This window comes from Nerophis lumbriciformis, linkage group LG13, assembly GCF_033978685.3.
Source record: "Nerophis lumbriciformis linkage group LG13, RoL_Nlum_v2.1, whole genome shotgun sequence".
Lineage (NCBI taxonomy): Eukaryota > Metazoa > Chordata > Actinopteri > Syngnathiformes > Syngnathidae > Nerophis > Nerophis lumbriciformis.
This window is the reverse complement of record NC_084560.2, coordinates 27,286,032-27,313,376: the sequence shown is the minus strand read 5'-3', so window position 1 is coordinate 27,313,376 and position 27,345 is coordinate 27,286,032. Positions and strand designations below refer to the sequence as shown.

The 27,345-nt window shown below is 40.0% G+C and overlaps 1 protein-coding gene across 2 annotated transcripts in view; it reads right to left on the bottom strand.

Moving 5' to 3' along the window:
• The window catches only part of igsf3 (immunoglobulin superfamily, member 3), a 309,832-nt gene that overhangs the window by 102,562 nt on the left and 179,925 nt on the right, over window positions 1–27,345 (bottom strand). For both annotated transcript variants that reach the window (XM_061971185.2, XM_061971186.2), the window contains exon 4: window positions 13,818–14,204. In XM_061971185.2, coding sequence (XP_061827169.1) covers window positions 13,818–14,204 — 387 coding nt within the window. The remainder of the gene's footprint in view (window positions 1–13,817; window positions 14,205–27,345) is intronic.

Genomic DNA, 27,345 nt, shown 5'->3' with positions numbered 1-27,345 from the left:
CAGGGTAAATCCCACCTAACCTTATCCGTGTCCACACACAACAATGCCACCGTTTAAGACCCCTACCCCTTCCCGTCCGCCGGTGCAACGTGACCTAGTACGCATGCACGGAAAATGCGCACGTCATAGTCACCTCCAGTGTTACTTTGTGTGCAAGTTCTTAAATTGAACTTCTCTGAACAATATCCAGTGTTGTGGTATTTCAATTAACTGGAATCCAGTGTGCTGTGGGGCCCTATTGTAGTGAATCACACCTGATCAAATCTTAATTAGACACGTAAACAATGTGATAAAGAAAATTTGACAACAATCAATCTAGGGATCTAGATATCTGGTCAGGACACTCCTCACTCTTTTGCCTTCACCTTCATTGTCCATTCGTTTATGGTGACTTTATATACTCTGAACCTAGACGTTGAGTCGGCGACATACATGGCGGACAATAACTGATAGAGTCTGCTTTGCCAGTCCAAATGCATTCAGCATTTTCCTCGACGGCCAGGTAATATAGAGCACACGCTACCATTTTTATCACATCCACGGGAGCTCGCATTCTCGTTGTCTCTCCTTCGACAAATGGACAAAGTTTTTCACTAAGCTGACAGCTGACCCGGCCAGACATTCGTAAGTTCTCTTGCCGTCTGAGAAGTGTTGTATCCCAAATAGCTGCAATCGCTTTCTCTTAAGGTATTCATGTGTGATTTCCACATGTAGAAGAAAAGAGAAACACGGCATGTCTGGGTGACTCGCCTCCATATTTCCAATGGTTAGCTCCGAGCTACGAAACCGCTTTATTATGAAGCTGGCTGTGGCGCGTTCTTTATGGCGTCACTTCCTGACTTCACTTTCTCTCCGAACTCAGTTTGTAAACGATCAATGAGTCCATACAAAGCTAAGTGCCGGAGATTCAAGAAATACACGGCGCACTTAGCCGTGTAAACATTTGTCAGAGGAGGGGCACCTTAAACGCTGGTTTAGTGTAGCTGAAACGAGGCTTAGGCTAAATAATTATTTGTTTAAGGGATAAAACGACTTAGTGTAGACATTAGGGATGTCCCGATCCGATATTTGGTTCGGATCGGCCGCCGATATTTGCCAAAAAATGCGTATCGGCAAGGCATGGGAAAATACAGATCCAGATCCAGTTTAAAAAAAATACTCCGGTCCTTGTTTTCCAACGCACCGATTTAAAAAATACATTTCACTTTTCTGCTGTTTCCTAATTTCCGTTCCGCATTTTCTAGCACACCTTCAACACATCCACAGGTGTGTGGATTCTCACGCAGTTGCTTTTAGTTGCTGGCATTACACGACAGGCTCTTCTCACTCTTTCCTGTGTCTCCCTCTCACAGACAGCAAGCGCACCTTCTTACACACGTCACATACTGTCACGTCATACGTCACATACGTAAACGCCCTCCCCGAGCAGAGAGCAAGCACACCTTCTTACACACGTCACATACTGTCACGTCATACGTCACATACGTATACGCCCTCTCCCAGCAGAGAGGTAGCAGCATGGCTAACATTAGCTGTGATGCTAGCGCAGCCGCTAAGGTGTGCGCCTGTGCAATCGCGCACTGCTCAAGCGTCCTCTGCGCACGGCAAATCTATGCCACGCACAAAATCAAATAAAAAAATAAGCGCATAACAATTTTCGACACACGGACACGACAGAGAAAACAGTTTTCGTCATCATTGTTCAAATATTGTAACGTCTGTCGAGACGCTTATCTCCATTCGGTGCCACACGTCCACACCATCAAAATGCCGAGGCAAACATTTCCAGATCAACACCGTATGAAAAAAATAGTGATTTTTTTAGTTGTGATTTCCTTCTCTGCATGAAAGTTTAAAAGTAGCATATATTAATGCAGTATGAAGAAGAATGTTTTAATGTAGACACATAGAATCATCATACTGCTGTGATTATATGCATCAAGTGTTCATTCAAGGCTAAGGCAAAAATATCCAGATATATATTGTGTATCGCGATATGGCCTTAAAATATCGCAATATTAAAAACAGGCCATATCGCCCAGCCCTAGTTCAATGATGCCATTTCTGTTTGTCATGTATAATTTTGTCTATTTTGTGTTTATCCTTGAATAAACAGGTCAGTTTCTTGTTACCAACCATTGTGAATTATTCAAACTCACCTAATTCAGCTGGCTAGTTGTTATCAAGAGTACTAAAACCCTTTTCAACATGATTCTGACAACTAAGTAGGCTAAATAACTTTAAACTTTAATACATGCTCGGATAGGCCGGTATCGGATCGGAAGTGCAGAAACAATATCGGTATCGGATCGGAAGTGCAAAAACCTGGATCGGGACATCCCTAGTAGACATGGCCTGAGCCTCAACCCTACTCTACCGCCAGTGGCCGCCAGGTCCATTTTGTTTGAGACCTTTGCTATACGGCCTTTATTACCATAACACAAATACCGGTGTGAATGCCACATTAACCACATCGGATATTTGTTTTTATTTTTGTTCTGGTCTAGAGTACCAAACCCCAAGTGTGAACTCAGCCTAAAAAGGTCCGCATGTAATGAGCTACAGTTCCAAAAGACAACAAGAATTCCACATTGGGTGTTAAAACATCCAAGAAAACATGAGCCCAGGGGCAATAAAACAAATTACAGAGCCCGTTCCCTAGAGTGCAACACCATCCTACTGTGAAGTGTAGCGCGTTGGTGTTTGCTTGTGTTCGGGGTTGATATTGCAGGGCTTCATTCTGGCCTGAGGCACATCAGAGTGACAGTTAGAGAAGAGACCCTGGTGGTTTTGGGTGTGTGTTGGAAAAAGCTGGGGGTGGGGTGTTAAGTCTCTTAGAATTCACTGTTGCTTGTTGACCAAGGTGAAAAGGTTTGGATCACAGGCTGCAAAAAGTCCTTAAACACTTTATTGCTTGTTTGTTGCTGCTTTAGCTCAACCTCACCAATTTAAAAACATCACAAAGCTCTCAAAACCAAAAGGGATGTGGTGGAAGGGTGTTTTTTTTCCTCTCCATTAGGCAAACTCTGTTCCCTTCCTTCATAATAAACATGAGCTGTGTATGAATATGGATCACGTTAGCCTCTTAGTTCCTATCACACTCAAACCAAGACAGTCTGTCACCATTGCTTCCCCTTCATTTGAAATACCTGAGATCACTCTTGGAAAAAAAAAATCGAATAGTACGGCACACGTAGACCAAAGTGGACGTAGTGATGTTTCTTCTTCAAATGGTGGTGAAGGTAAATCCTGCATCTTTAAAGAAGACCCAAGATGAAACATTGCCATGGCACCTTTACTCACCTGACCCAAACCTAATATTTGTGAGGTTTTGTTTACTAATCTGTCTTCAACAGATGCAAATACACAGGTGAAAACAAGCGAGTAAAACGTCTGTTTTGTTATTCAGTTGAATAATAGTGCACACACACACACACGCACACACACACATTATTGTATTTATTAACTTCTTGAGACCTCCGTAAAATGCCTACTTTTTTAGGATCACTCTTTCTGGATATATAAAGATTTGTATTTACAACATTAATGATGTATACATACTATGCAAATATAAAAAAGCTTTTTGTGAAAAATTTGTTGGAATTTCACAAGAAACAGGTCACAATTTACCAAGAAGAACTGAGAATTTTGGCAGTATTATAATAAAAGTTGTAATTTTACTCAACGCAAGTCAAAATTTTACAAGAAAAACTGAACATCTGTGCAATATTATGATAAAAGTTGGAATTTTACTCAATAACTGTCGCAATTTTAGAAGAAAAGCTTAACATTTTGGACATTTTATGAAAAGGGTCGTCATTTTACTCGACAAAAGTCACAATTTTTAGAAGAAAACTTTAAAATGTTGGCAATATTATAATAATAATCGGAATTTTACTTGACTTTTGTCATACTTTTAGTTTTTTTTAAAAATCACCATTTTACAAGAACAAAAAAATTGGCAATATTGTGATAAAAGTCAGAATTTGATATGACAAATGTCACCATTTTGCATTAAAAAGTAATCATTTTACATAAAAAAAGTAATACTTTTACGAGAAAATATTGCAATATTACAGAAACAGAAAGCATATGAGAAATTGTTCCCAATTTTATAAGAAAAAAGTTGACACTGTGAGGAAAAGACTGCTTTTAGTTATTATTTTTTTAAAATGTTTTTGTAATTGGTTTTTAATCTTCATTATTTAATTCAAGTTATTACAGTATGTCTCTGTATACATATTTATTTTATTTTTTCAAATTATTTTTGGCCAAAAGGGGCACATTTAAATGTCTCACACACACTTATTATTACATGTGTTGGCCAAAGAGGGCGCATTTCAATGTCTTACACACACGTGTTATTTCATATGTTGACCGGAGGGCGAGCACTTTTAAAACAGACACACAGTCAATTTGAAAAATCCCTCCTTTTTGGGACCACCCTAATTTTGATAGATTTCACCACCAGGGGTGCAAATGAGACATTCTCTATTAGATGCAATGGTTTTGCGTATTGGGACCATGATTTATTTTGTTCACCGGTCCTCATATGGAAGGTACTTTTCCTTGTTGATGTCTCAAGAAGGGTAGAAATACAAAAACACACACGCACACGCACACACACACACATACACGTGATATTCTCCTAAGAAAGCTGAAACCTCACATTATCTTAACTCGCCTATCTTGACTTTTGCCCTAAACAGTATTTTAGGCTTGTTAATTTCCACCAAGCAGTGCAGTTGAGTATTCATTTCTGCTTGTCCATTGTAAAAGGGTCCCAAAAATGTTTGACTTAATCCATCCCACTTTTCAGCGAGTTGCATGCAGTCCTACGGTCTCGTAAGCTTGCAGAGGTTCAGGCTAAACAGTGCTGTGCGTCAATTGGGCCATGGAGAATATTTAAAAATCCTTGTTGTTATTAATATATTAAACAGGAAAAAAAAATAACATGCATGTTAGGTGTAGTGAGGCAGGACCCCAAGATGCAAGGCAGAGAGGTTGAAAAAACTGATTGGCAAATTGGCAAAAAGTAACAACAGAAAGCGAAGCATGAGGCTTGAAAAAAGGCAAAGTACACCTAAGGCAGAAAGGCTAGGAATAAACTTAGTAGTTCAAAACGAAAATCAGAGGAGCACTACTAGGAAAAATGTAACAAGGCTGGATAACAATTGTGTTCAAAAACTAGAAACAAAACAGACGAGGGAGCAGGAAGCTGGGAGTAACAATACTTCTAGTAATACTAGGAAAACCAGGAGAGCAACGACAATGCGCTCAGGAAAAGCAACAAATAAAGGCAGCACACTGCTTAAGAAGGCCAAATTGCCTCCTTATCAGGTAAAGAAATGTCTACAAAACCGATGAAAAACCCAACAATGGCTAAAATTATAGGGAAAAACAAGAAAAACACCAAAACTCCAAAATCTGCCTGGCTTCCCAGGGAATTCAGGCCCCTTCTACACTAAGCCAGGGTAAATCCCACCTAACCATATCCTTGTCTAGACACACACAATGGTCGTTTAAGATGCGCGGAAAATGTGCATGTCATAGTATCCTCCAGTGTTGCTTTGTGTGCAAGTTCTTAAATTAAATTTAACTCATCTGAACAATATCCAGTGTTGTGGTATTTCAATTAACTGGAATCCAGTGTGCTGTGGGGCCCTATTGTAGTGAATCACACCTGAGCCATCATAAATTAATCAAATCTTTAATGGACATGTGAAAGTAAACAATGTGATAAAGAACATTTTACATCAGTCAATCTAGGGATGTAGATATCTGGTCAGGACACTCCTCACTCTTTTGTCTTCACCTTCATTGTCCATTCCTTTTTGGTGACTTTATATACTCTGGACCTAAACGTTGAGTCCGCGACATACATGGCGGACAATAACTGATACAGTCTGCTTTGCCAGTCTAAAAGCAATCGCTGTTTCCTGTAGTCTTCCCTCGACGGACAGGTAATACAAACCACGCGCTACCTTTCTTTATCACATCCACAGGAGCCCGCATTCTCGTTGACTCTCCTTCGACAAATGGACAAAAGTTTTTCGGTAAGTAGAATCCCAGCTGACCTGGACATTGGAAAGTTCTCTTGCCCTCTGAGAAGTGTTGTATCCCAAATAGCTGCAATCGCTTTCTCTTAAGGTATTCATGTGTGATTTCCACAAGCGTCTGTACAGACGGAAGGAGAAACACGGGCATGTCTGGATGACTCTCATCTATATTTCCAGTGGTTAGCTCCGGATTACAAAACTGCTTTATTATGAAGCTGGTTGTGGCGTGTTCTTTCTGACGTCACTTCCTGTGTGGGGCGCGGTCTTTCTGGCGTCACTTCCTCTCCGAACTCAATTTGTAAACTATTGATGAGTCCATACAAAGCTAAGAGCCGGAGATTCAAGAAATACACGGCGCACTTACCTGTGTAAAAAATTATCCAAGGAGGGGGACCTTAAACGATGGTTTAGTGTGGCTGACACGGTGCTTAGGCTAAATAATTATTCGTTTAAGGAGTTATCCGGCTTAATGTAGACATAGCCTTAGTGTGGAAGTTTGCAATCAGAGTGGTGTAAGATACTGTAAGTTAAGTTAAAGTTAAAGTACCAATGATTGTCTCACACACACACTAGGTGTGGTGAAATTTGTTCTCTGCATTTGACCCATCCCCTTGTTCACCCCCTGGGAGGTGAGGGGAGCAGTGGGCAGCAGCGGTGCCGCGCCCGGGAATCATTGTTGGTGATTTAACCCCCAATTCCAAGCCTTGATGCTGAGTGCCAAGCAGGGAGGTAATGGGTCCCATTTTTATAGTCTTTGTTATGACTCGGCCGGGATCACGTGGATCTACATGAGATCCACGTGCGATCCTTATGACCATAACTTACCCAATCCACCGGGTATTGACATGTCTCTTAGGATTGGTAATGGCCCGAACATCAAAAGCTAGATGACCGTCGACCAGCCTAGGCGGAGGAAGAGGTGCGAATGGAGGGCATAACAACTATCTTGAGTTTAGATGTAGTGAATGGATCTTGAGCGAAGTTGGCAGCTTGAGTCTTACTGCACTCAGGTTGATAATCGTAATGAGGAGACAGTTTTTAAGAGGATACCACACTTGCCAGCCACACCTTCTGACCCAAAGCATAGTCGGTTCAAGTGCTGCCTGAGTGTTGTGCCAATCCTGGCAAGGGCGACAGACAGGCTGGTCCACTGAGAGAACAGCTATCTCCGACTCCAGAGACGGAAAGGCTGGAACCTATAGGCCGCATATAAAGGAGACATTCTAGTAGGGTGTTTGTTAAGTGCTTATCAATCCAGGAGACTGAGCCCGCCCACTCAGCTGGGTCCTGATGGCAAACACATCTGATAGCAGCTTCCATGTCTTGATTAGTCGTTCCGACTGACCATCAGTATGGGGACGGTAGCCGGAAGAGAGACTGAATGACGCCCCCAACATGAGCCCACCCTGCATATTCGCATACCACTGAAAGCTTCACTAGTAGTGAAGCTTTCAGTGGTATGTAAATATGCAGGGATGTTCCGATCAGGGATTTGGGCAGCCAATTCTGATTAACCTTAAGTAAGCTTGGCCGATACCAATACCGATCGCATGTATTAACTGTAAATGTATTTATTGTAAGTGCAGTTTAAAAATATCATCACAATATTCAACTTGGTCCTCATTCTCTTTTATAACATGCAATTGTCTGAGCAAAACAACATCAATAGTACTAAATAATTTAACACAATGAAAAACTACTATACTACAATAATTTCAAATCTTCATTTTGCTCTCAAAGTCCTCCTCTGTCTGGGGAATTATTCTCTTAGTTTGAAACATCAACAAGAATAAACAAAAAAATATATATTGAGAAAATAAAAATATGAATCTAATCATTTTAGTATCGATCATATACTGATATTAGCCTTGGTGTGGACACTAGTATGTTAAGGATCGAGCCGCCCTCTTAGGTGTCTTGTACTGACTATGACAATGCTGACACACAAACAATTGTTGTTATATTATCCTCCCTCTTTACTCTTATTGATCTACTTGTTAATTTACGATTAATATCGGCTTACTTTCTGCTTAAACGTGGTCCCATCTACACACATTAAACTTTACTAAGCACTTATTTCTTCTGTTGTTTCACATTAGTTTGTTGGCTCGCTTAGCTATAAGCATGTCTCCTCATGCCTGTATTTGTGTAACATATTTAGCCGTGTCCTAATACCGTATTTTTAGGAATACAAGTCGCAGTTTTTTTCATAGTTTGGCCAGGCTCCAGTGCGACTTATATATGTTTTTTTCCTTTTTTATTATGCATTTTCAGCAGGTGCGACTTATACTCCGAAAAATACGGTACTTGGTAATAACACTTGATAATGACACCTAAATGCAGTTTATTTTTCGCAATAGAGTTGATTATTATTAACTGAGGGGCTTCACACTATGTTTGGAGACACACAATTAGCTTCTAGCTCGTCAGTCGGGGGACTACAATGAAAAGAATATTAGCTGCAGGCAATTAAGCCGCTAGTCGAGGGATTAAAAATAAGTACAATATTATCCAGAGGGGATTCCCGTTAGTGATCGGCATTAAAAGGCATTAATAATCAGTGGTGATCACATATTTTTTCAAGAAAAACATCCGATACTGATCAGTGGCTTATAGATCGGCACATCCCTATTCACTATACATCTTAAAATAAACTTTTGCCACCTAGCCATCAGTCAGTTTGTTTTTCTTCAATAAGAATTTAAGTTGCCATCTTATTTATACACCCTAGCCTTCAACTAGACCCCTTTTTGGACCAGTTTGTCAGCCCCCTCTCTTTTGGAGAGGCTATCAGTTGGCCACCGATCAGTTTCCACGGAGGAGGTGCTAGCTCTTCTGAGTCGGGACCTGGGACGGACCACTCCTCTGTGCATCAATTGGTGATGTATTTGCGCTGCTGTCTTGTCTACATACAAGAGGATCCCCTGCTGGCCTCACTGTGGACTGGACTCTCACATTTTTAACCGTACCCACTCGGCATCCATTGCACTGGTCGCCCTGGGGCGTGGGGGTGTGTCCAAATCTTTGGTCCCTTCCAACGTTTCTTGTTGTCCCATTGGGTAGAGTTTTTTCTTGCCCTGATGTGGTGTTGTCATTGTGGTTTGTGCAGCCATTTGAGGCATTTGTGATTAAGGGCCTTATAAATAAACTTTGATTAATTGATTGATTGATTCAGAAAATAGGCTAACCTAGCATGATGAATTCAAATGGGTCTGTCATGTTAGCGCTATTCATCCAAACTCCAGCATTAACATTTAGTTTTGACCAAAATACTTCCAATACACTACCGTGGGACCTTCGACACAAATTTGCAGAAAAATGGTAAAACACGAGACCTGTAATTAACTATTGTTAACCTGCCTGCACACCCCACAGTGGAAAGGCAAGTCTGATTCTGCTTGGTGAAAATGTTACTTTTTCATTTAAAACACCTCATTGTGGTCCGTATAACATGTAAAAATTGGTAAAAATGTTACATGATTTTGTTTCCAGTCACTTTCTCTTCAGAATGCGCCGTTTTATGGGCAGACTTATTTACGTGCCAAAATCCTCCTCCAGGCCAAGCCGCCTTGACAGTGTTTACACACCGTCAGCCATGTGGTAGTTTTTAGCGCTTCCATATAGAGCAGTGGTTCTTAACGTGGGTTCGATCGAACCCTAGGGGTTCGGTGAGTCGGCGTCAGGGGTTCGGCAGAGGTCAAAACACACCCGACTCATCGTGTAAATACAAACTTCTCCCTATCGGCGTATTACGGATACAGCAGAAGTCAGACTGATTTGCAGGTGTGTAATTTGTTGTGAGTTCATGCACTGTGTTGGTTTTGTTGTTTGAACAAGGTGATGTTCATGCACGGTTCATTTTGTGCACCAGTAAAAAAACATGGTAACACTTTAGTATGGGGAACATATTCACCATTAATTAGTTGCTTATTAACATGCAAATTAGTAACATATTGGCTCTTAACTAGTCATTATGAAGTACTTATTAATGCCTTATTCGGCATGGCCTTATTATAACCCTAAACCTCTAACCCTGGCCCTAAACCATACTTGCCAACCCTCCCGATTTTCCCGGGAGACTCACAAATTTCAGTGCCCCTCCCGTAAATCTTCCGGGGCAACCATTCTCCCGAAATTCTCCCGATTTCCACCCAGACAACAATATTGGAGGCGTGCCTTAAAGGCACTGCCTTTAGCGTCCTCTACAACCTGTCTTCACATCCGCTGTTCCTCCAAACAAACAGCGTGTCGGCCTAGTCACACAATATTTGCGACTTTTACACACACTTAAGTGAATGCAAGCATACTTGATCAACAGCCATACAGGTCACACTGAGGGTGGCCGTATAAACAACTTTAACACTGTTACAAATATGCGCCACACTGTAAACCCACACCAAACAAGAATGACAAACACATTTCAGGACAACATCCGCACCGTAACACAACATAAACACAACAGAACAAATACCCAGAAACCCTTGCAGCACTAACTCTTCCAGGACGCTACAATTTCCGGGACACTACAATATACACCCCCCGCTACAACCAACACCCCTGCACAAAGTTCTTTAAGTAAAACTCTTCCTTGTGTGGAGATATCCGCTGACATAACTAAAGCAAAATACGTCACAATAATCTCAAATTCCAAACGGCTTGTTTGTTTGTTGGAAAAAGGCGAGGTTGCTTTATAAATATCTCCGCCTTGCCTCCATGGTTTGATTTTAAATTTCAAATACACAAAAAAGTACCAACAGGTAAGAAAAGTCCACTAGCTCTATTTTCAGGACACTCTTCAACAACCACGGCTATAATTAACCTGTGTAAAAACCATAAACATCCTTTATAAGGCATTAGGGTCTTTTGTTGCAACAACTCTTCCATAAAGAGAGTTTCTCTGGAGACCTCCACTGGCTTAGGGCCATTGTTTGGGCTCATTTAGCAAGCGGTGCATCAAGGTCATGGTAGGCTGGCTGGCGTTAGCCGCTTGAAAGGAAACGCTACATTGTGGTTACCATGTTTGTTTGTTTTTTAACACTGGTAGCAGATGGCTACACACTTTTGTCCGGTCTAGAGAGACTCGGTAGTCAAAAGGGAGTAGGGAATGAAGCAAATCGCCCAACTGCCACCAAAAACACAAGATTTGAAGGTACAGTCGTGGTCAAAAGTTTACATACACTTGTAAAGAACATAATGTCATGGCTGTCTTGAGTTTCCAATAATTTGTACAAATATTATTTTCTTGTGATAGAGTGATTGGAGCACATACTTGTTGGTCACAAAAAACATTCATGAAGTTTGGTTCTTTTATGAATTTATTATGGGTCTACTGAAAATGTGACCAAATCTGCTGCGTCAAAAGTATACATACAGCAATGTTAATATTTGGTTACATGTTCCTTGTCAAGTTTCACTGCAATAAGGTGCTTTTGGTAGCCATCCACAAGCTTCTGGTTGAATTGTTGACCACTCCTCTTGACCAAATTGGTGCAGTTCAGCTAAATGTGTTGGTTTTCTGACATGGAATTGTTTCTTCAGCATTGTCCACACGTTTAAAGGGGAACATTATCACAATTTCAGAAGGGTTAAAACCATTAAAAATCAGTTCCCAGTGGCTTATTTTATTTTTCGAAGTTTTTTTCAAAATTTTACCCATCACGCAATATCCCTAAAAAAAGCTTCAAAGTGCCTGATTTTAACCATCGTTATATACACCCGTCCATTTTCCTGTGACGTCACATAGTGATGCCGATACAAACAAACATGGCGGATAGAACAGCAAGTTTATAGCGACATTAGCTCGGATTTAGACTCGGATTTCAGCGGCTTAAGCGATTCAACAGATTACGCATGTATTGAAACGGATGGTTGTAGTGTGGAGGCAGGTAGCGAAAACGAAATTGAAGAAGAAACTGAAGCTATTGAGCCATATCGGTTTGAACCGTATGCAAGCGTAACCGACGAAAACAACACGACAGCCAGCGACACGGGAGAAAGCGAGGACGAATTCGGCGATCGCCTTCTAACCAACGATTGGTATGTGTTTGTTTGGCATTAAAGGAAACTAACAACTATGAACTAGGTTTACAGCATATGAAATACATTTGGCAACAACATGCACTTTGAGAGTGCAGACAGCCCAGTTTTCATCAATTAATATATTCTGTAGACATACCCTCATCCGCTCTCTTTTCCTGGGGGTCTGGCGGCAGATTTCTTTGACTTTATCGTTGGAAATGCATCTGCTTTGAGTGTCGCAGGATATCCACACATTCTTGCCATCTCTAAAGTGTGCGGAACAAACGTCCAATTTCTTGCCACTTTCGCATCTTTGGGCCACTGGTGCAACTTGAATCCGTCCCTGTTCGTGTTGTTACACCCTCCGACAACACACCGACGAGGCATGATGTCTCCATGGTACGGAAAACAGTCGAAAAAACGGAAAATAACAGAGCTGATTTGACTCGGTGTTTGTAATGTGTTTGAGAAAATGGCGGATTGCTTCCCGATGTGACGTCACGTTGTGACGTCATCGCACCGAGGGCGAATAATAGAAAGGCGTTTAATTCGCCAAAATTCACCCATTTAGAGTTCGGAAATCGGTTAAAAAATATATGGTCTTTTTTCTGCAACATCAAGGTATATATTGACGCTTACATAGGTCTGGTGATAATGTTCCCCTTTAAGTCAGGCCTTCCCATTCTAAAACCTTCCAAATTCTTCAGGACAACCTAAAATCATCAGCCCGGAAGTCGGATCCTGGGCGCAGTTGGGTGTTCCAACAGGACAATGACCCCAAACACACGTCAAAAGTGGTAAAGGAATGGCTACATCAGGGTAGAATTAAGGTTTTAGAATGGCCTTCCCAAAGGCCTGACTTAAACGTGTGGACAATGCTGAAGAAACAAGTCCATGTCAGAAAACAACACATTTGGCTGAAATGCACCAATTTTGTCAAGAGGAGTGGTCAAGAATTCAACCAGAAACTTACCAGAAGCTTGTGGATGGCTACCAAAAGCACCTTATTGCAGTGAAACTTGCCAAGGGACATGTAACCAAACATTAACATTGCTGTATGTATACTTTTGACCCAGCAGATTTGGTCACATTTTCAGTAGACCCATAATAAATTCATAAAATAATCAAACTTCATAAAAAAAATTTGTGACCAACAAGTATGTGCTCCAATCACTCTATCACGGAAAAAAAAAAAAGTTGTAGAAATGATTGGAAACTCAAGACAGCCATGACATTATGCTCTTTACAAGTGTATGTAAACTTTTGACCACGACTGTAGATTTGCACTGATCAGCTGCAAGCCTGACTGACCCAGCCATGCATCCTAAAAGGACCCTCTGGGGAGAATCCCATCATCCAGTATAAGGGAACCTCTTGGAGGACCTTGCAAAGATGATCCTTTTTTTATTTCTTTGTAGCCTTATTTCATGGCTGTTAGTTCAGCCTTTGTAAGTCTACACTTTGCAGCTTTTCTGCTCGCCCCCCACCCACTGCCTCTCTGGCAATAATTCTACATTACAGTTCCTTCGCAATCCACTCAAAAGGAAAATACATTAAGAGAAAGAGCAGCATTATGTGATCTGTACTTACTCACAGCTAACAATAGTGTGCAAGGTGAGTGGGATGGTCATTCAATAGCACTGATATATGAGGATAAAATTGCTCTTATGAATAGCTCATCATTCTTAGTGTAATTGACAAGTAAGGACAGGACAACTGAGCCAGTGGCTTATTACTCACTGAGCGGCTGCACCGTGATCTGAACATTGCGGGACCTCTTGCTGCGGTCGATAAAGTCTCCCGTGGGCGTCTTTTCCCGCTCCGTCACGCGACAGATGTATTTGCCGGCGTCTTCGGTGCGCAGATGCTGCAGCTTGAGCAGGTGCACGTTGACGCTCTCCTTGCGCACGGTCATGTGGCCGGCGGCTTCGCGGGCCACGTAGTCGGGGCCCAGGACGGGCACGGCACCGGGGCCCACCACGGCCACCGGTGAGCTGCTGAAGACCCACGACACCGAGAAGAAGCGCTCGGGGACGTTCTGCGCCTCGATGGCACAGCGGAGTTCCAGCGGCTCACCGGCCGTGAAGGACCGTCGCTCCGTGCTCACCTGGATGCTGAAGTCACGATCTGAGGAGGAAATTAAGCCGAAGACAACATTAACTTATATCTAATCAAGCAAAATACGTATTAGGATCACTAATTACGAATATTACTCACAAAATAATTATAATAATATGAATAACAAAACATAAAATGATAACACAAACATATGGTTGATAAACATACTTGCCAACTTTGAGACCTCCGATTTCGGGAGGTGGGGGTGGGGGGTGGGGGCGTGGTTAAGAGGGGAGGAGTATATTTACAGCTAGAATTCATCAAGTCAAGTATTTCATATATATATATATATATATATATGCCCCTATATAAACCATGGTATGTGAATGCTCCCATTAAAATCTCCTGATGATTGAGGGAACCCCCCCTCATGAAACAGGCCTGTAGAGATGAAATAGTCTTGTGATTTTTTTCCCACACATACATATATATATATATATATATATATATATATGTATATATATATATATAAGAAATACTAAGTCAAGTATTTCATATATATATATATATAACACACACACATATATATATATACACACACACACACATATATATATATATATATATATATATATATATATATATATATATATATATATATATAAGTAATATTTGACTTTCAGTGAATTCTAGCTATAAATATATATATTTTTTATTATATATATATATATATATATATATATATATATATATATATATATATATATATAATACTTGACTTTCAGTGAATTCTAGCAATAAATATATATTTATTTTATATATATATATATATATATATATATATATATATATATATATATATATATATATATATATATATATATGTATATATATATAAATAAAAGAAATACTTGAATTTCAGTGTTCATTTATTTACACATATACACACACATAACACTCATCTACTCAGTTAAGGGTTGAATTGTCCATCCTTGTTCTATTCTCTGTCACTATTTTTCTAACCATGCTGAACGTCCTCTCTGATGATGCATTGCTGTGTGGCACGCACAAAAATGCTTTCATCAAATGCACTAGATGGCAGTATTGTCCTGTTTAAGAGTGTCACAACATTGCTGTTTATGGCAGACAAACTGCTTTACGGTAGACGTAAACGTGACTGCTGTTGTTGTGTGTTGTTACCGCGCTGGGAGGACGTTAATGAAACTGCCTAACAATAAACCCACATAAGAAACCAAGAACACACCCTCGATCATTCTACAGTTATAACGTGATTGGGCAGGTACGCTGTTTATATTGTGGGAAAGCGGACTCAGATCCGCATGGACCTGAGTCCGCCTGAATTTCGGGAGATTTTCGGGAGAACATTTGTCCCGGGAGGTTTTCGGGAGAGGCGCTGAATTTCGGGAGTCTCCCAGAAAATCCGGGAGGGTTGGCAAGTATGTTGATAAACGTTCATTGTTTCATGACATCTTTTAGATCAGTGTTTTATTATGCAGTTTCACCTATTTGGGTTAAAAATATTTTTTGCAAACCAGTAATTGTAATCTGCAAATAATGTGCCGTTGTTGAGTGTCGGTGCTGTCTAGAGCTCGGCAGAGTAACCATGTTATACCATACCATATCAGTAGGTGGCAGCCGGTAGCTAATTGCTTTGTAGATGTCGGGAACACATCGTGTGAGACGACGATGGTTTATCGTCATCACAATATGCAGGCAACAGCGGGAGGCAGCGTGCAGGTAAAAAGGTATCTAACACTTAAACCAAAAATAAACAAAAAGGTGAGTGCCCCTAAGAAAAGGCACTAAAGCTTAGGGATGGCTATGTGGAACAAAACTAAAACTGAACTGGCTACAAAGTAAACAAAAACAGAATGCTGAACAACAGCAAAAACTTACGTGTGGAGTAGGGCTGCAACAACTATCGATTAAATCGATTATAAAAATAGTTGGCGATTCATTTAGTCATCGATTTGTTGGATCTATGCTATGCGCATGTGCAGAGGCTACTTTTATTTATTTTTTATTTTAAACCTTTATCTATAAACTGCAACATTTACAAACAGCTGAGAAACAATAATCAAAATAAGCATGGTGCCAGTATGCTGTTTTTTTTCAATAAAATACTGGAAAGGATAGAAATGTAGTTTGTCTCTTTTATCCGATTATTAATCGATTATCGAAGTTATAATCGACAGATTAATCGAATATCAAATTAGATGTCCCTCTGCGGCAGCTACGTATTTTAACTGCAGTTGCAGTGTTGTGCCACTATAGAGGCGTTATATCGACAGCGCAGTGCACCGGAAATACCTTAAGCAACTACCGAAGAAGAAACAGATCGAATCGTGTTGTTTCCCGCTACTTGGTGCATAACGTTGACCGCCGGTGTTTTGCCAAAATGTGATTGCCTGCCAAAAATGTATTGCGTGCACCGCTCACTAAACCTGCATTGCTTGACTTCAACTGTCCACAGCGGATTACTAGGTGTGAGACAAACACTTTATCTTTGTGGTTATTGTAACGCTACGTGTTTGACATTATTTAAGCCTTTATCGTGTCAAGAAAGAGACAGTTTGCTTTTTCGGTGGTATTAATGAGATTTAAAGCAGTGTTTTTCAACCACTGTGCCGCGGCACACTAGTGTACTGTGAGATAGTCTGGTGTGCCATGGGAGATTATGTAATTTCACCTAATTAGGTTAAAAATATTTTTTGCAAACCAGTAATTATAATACGCAAATGTGCCGTTGTTGAGTATCTGTGCTGGTTAGAGCCCGGCAGAGTAACCGTGTAATACTCTTCCATATCAGTAGGTGGCAACAGGTAGCTATTTGCTTTGTAGATGTCGGGAACATGGTTTGTCGTGATCACAATATGCAGACGACAGCGGGAGGCAGCATGCAAGTAAAAAGATTAAACCAAAAATAAACAAAAGGCATTGAAGCTTAGGGATGGCTATGCCAAATTAAACTAAAACTGAACTGGCTGCAAAGTAAACAAAAACAGGATGCTGGACGACAGCAAAGACTTACAGCGTGTGGAGCAGACGGCGTCCACGAAGTACATCCGAACATGACATGACAATCAACACCAGAATAGGAGTGCAAGACTAAAACTAAAACACTACACACAAGAGAACACCAAAAACCTCAAAATAGGTCATGGCGTGATGTGACAGGTCGTGACAGTAGACCTACTTTGAGACAAGAGCTATAGTGATGCATGCTTGGTCATGGTTTGAATTCATATCCAACAATCGTGAGAACGACTTTTTACTGTCAATATCTGCTGCTGAGTTTCATTTTTTAATGTTTTCTGCCGGTGGTGTGCCTCGGGATTTTTTCAATTAAAAAAATGTGCCTCGGCTCAGAAAAGGTTGAAAAACACCGATTTAAAGGACAGTTGTTAGTTTGATGTTGATGTGATAAAACCTTTTTGTTTGAAAAATGCATACAATTGTAACTGTTATTTCTTTGTGCACATAACAAATATTTATAAAGTGTAAGTAATCATGTATATAAAATTTTCATTAAATGTAATATTGCCTGACAAAAAGTGATTCAACGTAATATTTTGATATTTACACATTGCATATTTGCACACGCATATTTTACTAGAATACCCTTATGAGCATTACATATATAAAAATCAGTTTGCTTCTAGAAGCAGTAGTTGATTCTCCATTACTTCAGATTAAAAAATATAAGGTTGTGAATCCTCATAAGTAAAAAATAGTCGTCGTCATTGTCTGTTACCAAGTCTTCCATGATTAGAAGACAAACAAGTGTTTTGTATCCGGAAGTAGTAAGACATTGGAAGTCAGACGTGCTATGGAAACGGAAAGCAATGCGCCAAAAAATTAGTTGCGGCAATGTAAAATGACCAAAATACGGTAAATATTGTAGATATTACATATATTTATGAACGTGTCTGTTACTACATTATATATATACTTGCAGTGTGTATACAAAACTTTGATGGAGGGTTTTGAAGTTGTTTAAGAGGACTTTGAAGGCAACAACGGTGACTCCCATTAGCCACATCTTCCAAGCATTTTTGTTATCATATTTAAAAGAAAAAAAAGACGCGTGTTCTTGTCTCTCATATTGATTGTGAATGATAGGAAAAAATCCCCAAAAAGTGCAGTTCCAATTTAATGCATCTTCAAAATATACTGAGCTGGTAGTTTGACCATATACTTCAATTGTTTGAAGCCTCGAACCCAAAAAAAGGTGTTGCTAACTGAAAAGCCTGTACTCTCCACAGTTTTGGGTGCATTGCCTAAATACGAAAGATAGAATATTGAGGGGATTCTCTGGGACCGAAGATGACACTGAAACTGTGTTGAAGCCACCCCAGAGATGCCAAGAGAATAGATACGAGGAAAGGTTGAGGTCAGAGTGCAGCACATGGCTGGGATAAAAAAACGCTGATTTTTCAGAGTGCTCTGCACGCTCCATCTCGCCCCCCTTTTCTTCGCTCCTCTGCGCTTTCACCTCGGCAATAAAAAATAAACCTAATTAGAATTCTCTCTAGCAGTGTGACAGGGAGTCAAGCACTCTCTCTTCCCTTCCTCCCTCTTGCAGGGAGCAAACGGATGCGAGCTCTTCCACTTATCCAAATTACACTCACTTTCTGCGCATGTGCTACTGCATTTGCATGTGTGTGTGTGGGTGTGGGTGTGTGTGTGTGTGTGTGCGCGTGTTTGTGCTGGCTTTATTTGCAGTATTAATTTCCAGATGATGAGCGCGGTGGGCTACGTGTCAGAAACGGCTGCTTCGCCTCTCTCGGTGTTGGTGGTAGCCTCCAGCTGTAATTACGACGACTAACACACTTCCTGACAAACACTCTCAAGTGGAAATGTTCGAAGCCTCCCGTTGGTACTAAATTGGAACATAGAGGAGCAGGCGGATGAGCAGGAAAGGGGGTTTGGATCCATACGTAACCACACATTGAAATTTAGTGCACGTTACGGAGAGACTGTTTACAATACAATAGAAATAACTATGTGGAGGGGGCGTGGCCTGCGGGCCTGCAGCGAAGCGGGGTGTGCCAGGACCGGCTTCTCAAATCAGCGACAGGTGCGTAGTTGGCCCACCTGGGCCTAGTTATCTAATCACCTGTCGTTGATTTCGAAGCCGGTCCTGGCACACCCCGCTTCGCTGCAGGCCCGCAGGCCATGCCCCCTTCACAAACTACAACTACAAAAAGCAAAGAATATCTAGAAGAGGCAATTCCTGAAGGAATTGAGTGTGAATGCTCCAATGCTGAAGTTGAACCGAAATGCTGACAGAATGTAGTATGAATGTAAAATAGTTTTAATGTTGGAATGGTTGAATGTTGAAGAGCTGACGTTGAACTGAAATGCTAATGGAATGTAGGATGAATGTAGAAATGGTTTAAATGTTGAAATTGATTAAACGCTGAAATAGTTAGAATGTTGGAATGGTTTGAATGTTGAAGAGTTTGAATTTCCAGGAAAACCAAAATTTGGTTTGGAACTTAGGAATGTGTTAGTTTGAATGTCCAGGATGAGTGGAATGTGTTAATGTTGGAATGGTTTGAACAGGTTGAAATATGTGGGAATTGTGCAACTTGGAAAAATGTCACATTCATTTCAATAGGAACTTCCTGGAAATGTTGGTAAAAGTGGGATCTTATGAAAATGATTAGGAGCATAAACGCCCTGATTAAACTTAATTGGTTGGTGTTAGAATTGTTTAAATCGGGCAAGAAATGTTGAAGTAGTAAATGTTATTAGGGAATTTCGGGAAAATCGGGAATTCTTTTTAACTTGGAAAAAGGGTAGTTTGAATTTCCAGAATGGTGGAATGTGTTAAAGGTGGAATGGTTTGAATGGCCAATTTATTGTGAATGGGGAAAATGCAAAAAAAAAAAAAAGAGTTATGGGAAATCCGGGAATTTTTTTTAGAATTGTTGAAGTAGAGCACACAATTCCTAAACAGGCTGAATATTTAGAAGTTGTAACGGTTTGAATCAGATGAAAAATGTGGAAGTTGTGGAACTTTGAAGAATGTCCCATTGACTTCAATGGGAATTTCAGAAAAAATTGGGAATTTCGGGAAAAACTGGAACTTTTTTGAAAATGGTAAAAAAACTTGAATGGTCTGAATAAGTTAGTTAATGGTTGGTGTTGAAAAAGATTCAAATCGGTCGAGAAATATTGAAGTAGCAACATGTTGAATTGAGAATTGGTATTACGGAACTCCTGGAATTTCGGTAAAACCGGGAATTGTTTCAGTTCAAAAAACAACTTTGTTTTTTTTCCTAATTAAGAGGAACATTTTGACGGTGGAACGGTTGAAGTGGCTAGACAAATGTGGGAAGAGTAGTCGCCAGAAAAAAGAAGAAGAAGAAGAACAAGAACAAGAACAAAAAGAAAAAGAAAAAGAAAAAGAAAAAGAAGAAGAAGAAGAAGAACAAGAACAAGAACAAGAACAAGAACAAGAAGAACAAGAACAAGAAGAAGAAGAACAAGAACAAGAACAAGAACAAGAACAAGAACAAGAACAAGAACAAGAACAAGAACTTGAACAAGAAGAAGAAGAAGAAGAAGAAGAAGAAGAAGAAGAAGAAGAAGAAGAAGAAGAAGAAGAAGAAGAAGAAGAAGAAGAAGAAGAAGAAGAAGAAGAAGAAGAAGAAGAAGAAGAAGAAGAAGAAGAAGAAGAAGAAGAAGAAGAAGAAGAAGAAGAAGAAGAAGAAGAAGAAGAAGAAGAAGAAGAAGAAGAAGAAGTGTCCTCCTGTCTTTCTTAGTGGCTGAATTGTTGTTTGTTGATTCTGCTTAATTTATCACTTTTATCTCAAAATAAGCATCATAACTCCTCCTCTGTTGTTTGTTCATTTGCCAACAACCATTGAGACACTTTATTCCAGTGAGTCTTTACCATGACAGCATCCATCCTGGTCACTAATGTGTGTGTGAGTGGCAGGAAGAAAAGCTCTCGCTCGCTCAGAGAAGGAGTCGTTTGGTGTTACAGGCTGGTTAGCATGTAGAAAACTGTAAAATATATATATTTTTTCTCCAGCCTTTTCCCATCAAAAATATATTGTCCTGTATTTGGGTCAATACAGTCATTTTCAGTGCTCGACTGTAATCTGAACCAAATGTAGCTTTCATTTTTCTTTTTTTTTGCAAATATTTGTATTGACTTTTCCAGTTAAAATCACATTTAACAGTCATACTTTGCTCACGCAAAGCTTTAATTTTTAATCTTCACTGTAGGGTTGTACAGCATACCGGTATTAGTATAGTACCGCGGTACTAATGAATAATTCTCGGTACTATACCCCTGTCGTCGTCTTGTCATGACATTGCTGGTTTACGAGCAGACGAGCATGTTCGGCAGCGCACAATCACGGAGTACTTACAAACAGACACAGTGTGTAGACAGAAAAGGGAGAACGGACCCATTTTGGCTTAAAAACTAACAATAAAGGTGAAGTTATAACACTGAAACACCCTCAGGAAGATGTGCTTTAAGACATGGCTAGCTAGCCCCAGTCGGCAGTGTTTTAGCTACTTCTAAATCACTAATCCTGGTCTCCATGGCGACAAATAAAGTACGTTTCTTACAAATATCATCCCTGCAGGACGAGGAATAGCTAAACATGCTTCACTACACACCGTAGCTCACCGGCGTCAAAATGTGAACAAACGCCATAGGTGGATCTACACCTAACATCCACTGTAATGATACCAAGTAAAGGAGCGATACTATTATAATTACGTTGATATTTTTTGGCATCACAACATCTTTAGTTTTTTTTAAATGTATATTATGTTTATAAACTCAGTAAATATGTCCCTGGACACATGAGAACTTTGAATATGATCAATGTATGATCCTGTAACGACTTGGTATCGGATTGATACCTAAATTTGTGGTATCATCCAAAACTAATGTGAAGTATTAAACAACAGAAGAATAAGTGATTATTACATTTTAACAGAAGTGTAGATATATAGAACATGTTAAAAGAGAAAGTAAGCAGATATTAACAGTAAATGAACAAGTAGATTAATAATTTATTTTCTGCCACTTGTCCTTAATTTTGACAAAATAATAGAATAGAAAATGACACAATATGTTATTGCATATGTCAGCAGACTAAATTAGGAGCCTTTTTTTTGCTTACTTACTACTAAAAGACAAGTTGTCTAGGATGTTCACTATTTTATTTAAGGACAAACTTGCAATAAGAAACATATGTTTAATGTACCCTAAGATGTTTTGTTAAAATAAAGCCAATAATGCAATTTTTTGTGGTCCCATTTATTTAGAAAAGTATTGAAAAGCACCGAAAAGTATCAAAATAATTGGAGTACCAGCACTACATCACTGTACGTTTTTTGTTACTTTTATCACAGCACAAAATCATAATGGCCGCTCTGACATCATACAGTTTTAATCATTGCAAGCAAATAAGATGTTTATTGTCATTGTGTTTTTTCCTTTTTGTGCTGAAGAAGAGGAACATGTTACAAACCAGTGTTTAACTGAGTTCGGCCATCTTAATTGTAACAAAACTTTCAGTTTTACTCATAGAATAAATGACAAGAATGCATGGAAATCTGCATACATTAGGATGTCAGACCCTACCTTCTCTCATCAGACAATCTTTCGTGTTTAAGCTACCACCCAAGAGCAGATGAGGTATACTGATGGTACCAGTAAGGGCTGATGACAGCTCATCATTCATCAGCGGCTCCCTGCGCTCAGCCTTCCTGATAGGATAATCAAGTTTTCATTCATGCCATTAATAAAATCCAATACATTTTTGAAATACCATGCCTTGGTCTTCAAATGTGAAGCAATATACGAGTGTGTTGCTGTATCAACAATAGGGTGCACACCAACAAAAATAAAAATAGAATGACATGTCAAAGGTAGGTTTAAAATTTCCACCACATTATGCTATCAAGCAGGAAGAATGGATTCTTCACCCTATCTGGTACCACCGTGTTTCCATTGCAGAGTGCAAGCTCGACTCGCTGCAGTTTTTGATGTTTCAGTTTTTCTCTTCAAATGGTGCATCAGTGAGGACAAGACAAGCTAACAGTCAATGAAGCAATATTTACTTCTTGTCTGTTGGTCACGGTAAGAAGACCAATTTCATCTGATTGGAGACTGAAGACAAAATTGAGACTGTGGAGTAGCGTCCAACGCTGGAGTACAGCAAAAAGTAGGGCTCGGCGATACAGCAAATATATTTATCAGGGTTATTTTTTCATCCATTTGTAACAAATGTCACTTTATATTGTTTTTAACCTGTAAAGCATCTGTACAAAAAAACAACAGGAACTAGAAATGAGTTCAAAATTGTATGACCATACTGAGTAAACAAAGCGAATTGAAAAAGAAAAGCATAGTAACATGATAATGTACTAGGGATGTAACGATAGACTGTAGTAATGATAACTCCCGACGGTTGGTATTAAATTAAAATCATCGAAAGAACGTGCTTGATAACTGCACTTTGATAAAGCCACGTACTGACTGGCGCCAGCTTGCTAGCTTAAAGACTAACAAGAAAACAAGAGACCATGTCTTTCCCCGTTAGGAAACGGCATACCCCAAACTAAACGTATACAAACATTGCTGTCTGAGCAACTAAAACATACATTTGTGCACATTGAACCTACAAGCTATGCTCTCTATGAACAGAGTGATCATTCTATGGAAAAAGACATAGGTGTTTTTAAGGTGCGTTCAAAACGGAGTAGAACGCCACAACACCCGCCAGAAATCCTTAATAAAATTAATAGATTTTCATCGTGAGACACTTTTCCTTTAAAGTGCCAATGATTGTCATATACACACTAGGTGTGGTGAAATTAACCTCTGCATTTGACCCGTCCCCTTGTTTACCCCCTGGGAGGTGAGGGGAGCAGTGAGCAGCATGTGTGGCCGCGCCCAAGAATAATGTTTTGGTGATTTAACACCCAATTCCAACTCTTGATGCTGAGTGCCAAGCAAGGAGGTAATGGGTCCCATTTTTATAGTCTTTGGTATGACTCGGCCGGGGTTTGAACTCACAACCTACCGATCTCAGGGCGGACACTCTAACCACAAGGCCAAAGAGCAGGTTAAATACATGTTAAAGTGCTACAGTACAAACCAACATTTAAAACAATAAAAGTGTAGCCATTAAAACAGATAACAGACCGCACTAAGACTAAAACACTATCAGTGAAGCATAGGAAACACAAAAACTGTTTTCTAACAGTGTGTCTATTTATTTTATTTCAGTGTGTGTATAGTACTTTTTGAGCACATTCAACAATACCCCGATAATATTGATGACTGACAGTTTAAGTCACAATAACAGTGAACATATTGTTACATTCCTATAATGTACCAATGAATGCTTAAGCTTTAAATGCTTTAAGTGAAAGACAGCACACTAATCGGTTATTATTTCAACATTAATGGTTAAACTGTAGTATTGAAGCTGTTAAGTTATCATTAATTCATATTACTTATTAACCTAAGACGCAGCATCTGTGGTTACGTCACACCAGTCAACTGGCTAGCATTAGCTGGTAGTTGCTCTGTATTTTTCACATGGCTTTTGAAAGTACCGTATTTTTTGGAGTATAAGTCGCTCCGGAGTATAAGTCGCACCGGCCGAAAATGCATAATAAAAAAAGAAAAAAACATATAAAAGTCGCATTTTTGGGGGAAATTTATTTGATAAAACCCAACACCAAGAATAGACATTTGAAAGGCAATTTCAAATAAATAAAGAATAGTGAACAACAGGCTGAATAAGTGTACGTTTTATGAGGCATAAATAACCAACTGAGAACGTGCCTGGTATGTTAACGTAACATATTATGGTAAAAATCATTCAAATAACTATGACATATAGAACATGCTATACGTTTACCAAACAATCTGTCACTCCTAATCGCTAAATCCCATGAAATCTTATACGTCTAGTCTCTTACGTGAATGAGATAAATAATATTATTTGATATTTTACGGTAAGGCAGCACGGTGGTAGAGGGGTTAGTGCATCTGCCTCACAATATGAAGGTCCTGAGTAGTCTTGGGTTCAATCCCGGGCTCGGGATCTTTCTGTGTGGAGTTTGCATGTTCTCCCCGTGACTGCGTGGGTTCCCTCCGGGTACTCCGGCTTCCTCCCACCTCCAAAAACATGCACCTGGGGATAAGTTGATTGGCAACACTAAATTGGCCCTAGTGTGTGAACGTTGTCTGTCTATCTGTGTTGGCCCTGCGATGAGGTGGCGACTTGTCCAGGGTGTACCCCGCCTTCCGCCCGATTGTAGCTGAGATAGGCTCCAGCGCCCCCCGCGACCCCAAAGGGAATAAGCGGTAGAAAATGGATGGATGGATGGATTTTACGGTAATGTGTTAATCATTTCACACATAAGTCGCTCCTGAGCATAAGTCGCACCCCCGGCCAAACTATGAAAAAAACTGCGACTTATAGTCCAAAAAATACGGTAGTAGTAATCAAATTTGCAAAAAAAAAAAAAAAAAAAAAAAGCATATCACTAGACATGAAGTACTTTTGAAAATGTTAGTTTCGTAGATGTTTCGCACACATGTTTTTAAAGATCGCTGATTGAGATCTGAGTGACAGAGTCTCTGAGGCAGACAGAGTGGTGGCCCCGAGCTGGTCAGGCTCCATTGAGGTGGGTGTTTATGAAGTACTGTAAACATGATTTACCCAGACGATTGTTCCTTTTTCTCATGATGATAACATTGAAGTCACTTATATCATTATTACCTCAATTTCTTCGACTTTCTGCATTTAATAGTAGATTACATTTTTATTGGCCAACTCCGTGATACTGGTAACACAGAAATCATAGGGCCCTAGTTAACTCCACCTCACAGCTGACGATTATTTCGCTGCCCTCAGTTATGCATTTGCTTTAAGCTTGTTCCTTTTGTTTTTTCCTGCGGCATAGTACTTTGCAATCGGAAGCAGAGTGGGAAATGGTCGACTCTGATTGGCTGTTGTCACAAGACATTTTTGTCATTTTTGATCGCGTTAGTAGTTAGTGCCCCACAGGATGAATTTTGAGCATCAGTCATTAACAATTTAGAGTGAAAAGCAAATCGTATTTTTACTCGCATACAAAACATTCTAACTTGGATTGTTTCACTGGCTTCGAGACTCTCCCGAAGGACAGTGCGGCGCAGACACAACAAACTCCCTTCTTGTCTCTCTTGGACACACACCTGTTGTTGTTGACTTTGGACTAGCGACTGCACGACATCAAGGCCGCGGAATAGGGACACGCGGCAGGCTTACACACACACACATGCATCCACAAAAATATACGCCACACATCCATACCCTATCCCCCATCCAACGCTCTTGACGCGAATCCCTTAGGGGTGATGGACGGATGGGCAGCACCTGAAGAGCTGCAGCCTGCCACCGTGGCCCCCACTCCCTCCCCTCTGTTGCTAGTCTCAAGATGCTGTATAATATATATGTGCTTTGCAATGTAGGTTTTTTGCCACTCCAGACTGGGCCCCCTTAGAAGCCCAGTCTAGATTGCATTTGTTTACTCATCCTCCTCCAGTGTTGACCTTTTTCCCCTTCTTTTAAGGGGCGCCTTGTGGCGACCCATCAGTGTTCTGTAACCTGTTTGTTTGTCTAATCTTGAACGGGTTTGTGCTGAAAACAAAGTTTTGTTGTACTTGTGCAAAGACTATGAAGACCTATCTACCTACCTAGTATGCTCAAGGTTCATCACCGTGGTCGACTTGAAATGTATCACGATCATATAATCGCCAAGGATAAAGTTAACAGTATGTGATGATATTTGTCATTTAGCCGTGTATCCTCGAATGTTACACTGATCAATGTGCTTGACCGATTAGTGACCAGAAATAAGCAAAAATGTTCTAGGTACTAGAATAGGCAACATGTATTGGGCAATGGAGTTTCTCTTAAAAGAGGACAAAGGCAAAAAAAGGAAACTAGGGACACACTTAAAAAGTGCAAAAAGTAAGTGGCAAGAGAGTAGCAGATCGAAAAGGAAGTAAGAGAAACTGAAGTTAAAAAGAATAGACGGAGAAAGTGAAAAGATTTTAAAAACAGAGTGAAGGTCTATCACGATTCAGTCCAAGGCTCTTCTCTTTGATGCTGGCTGTGGGTGATTAGTTAGTGATGGGGCTGTCTTA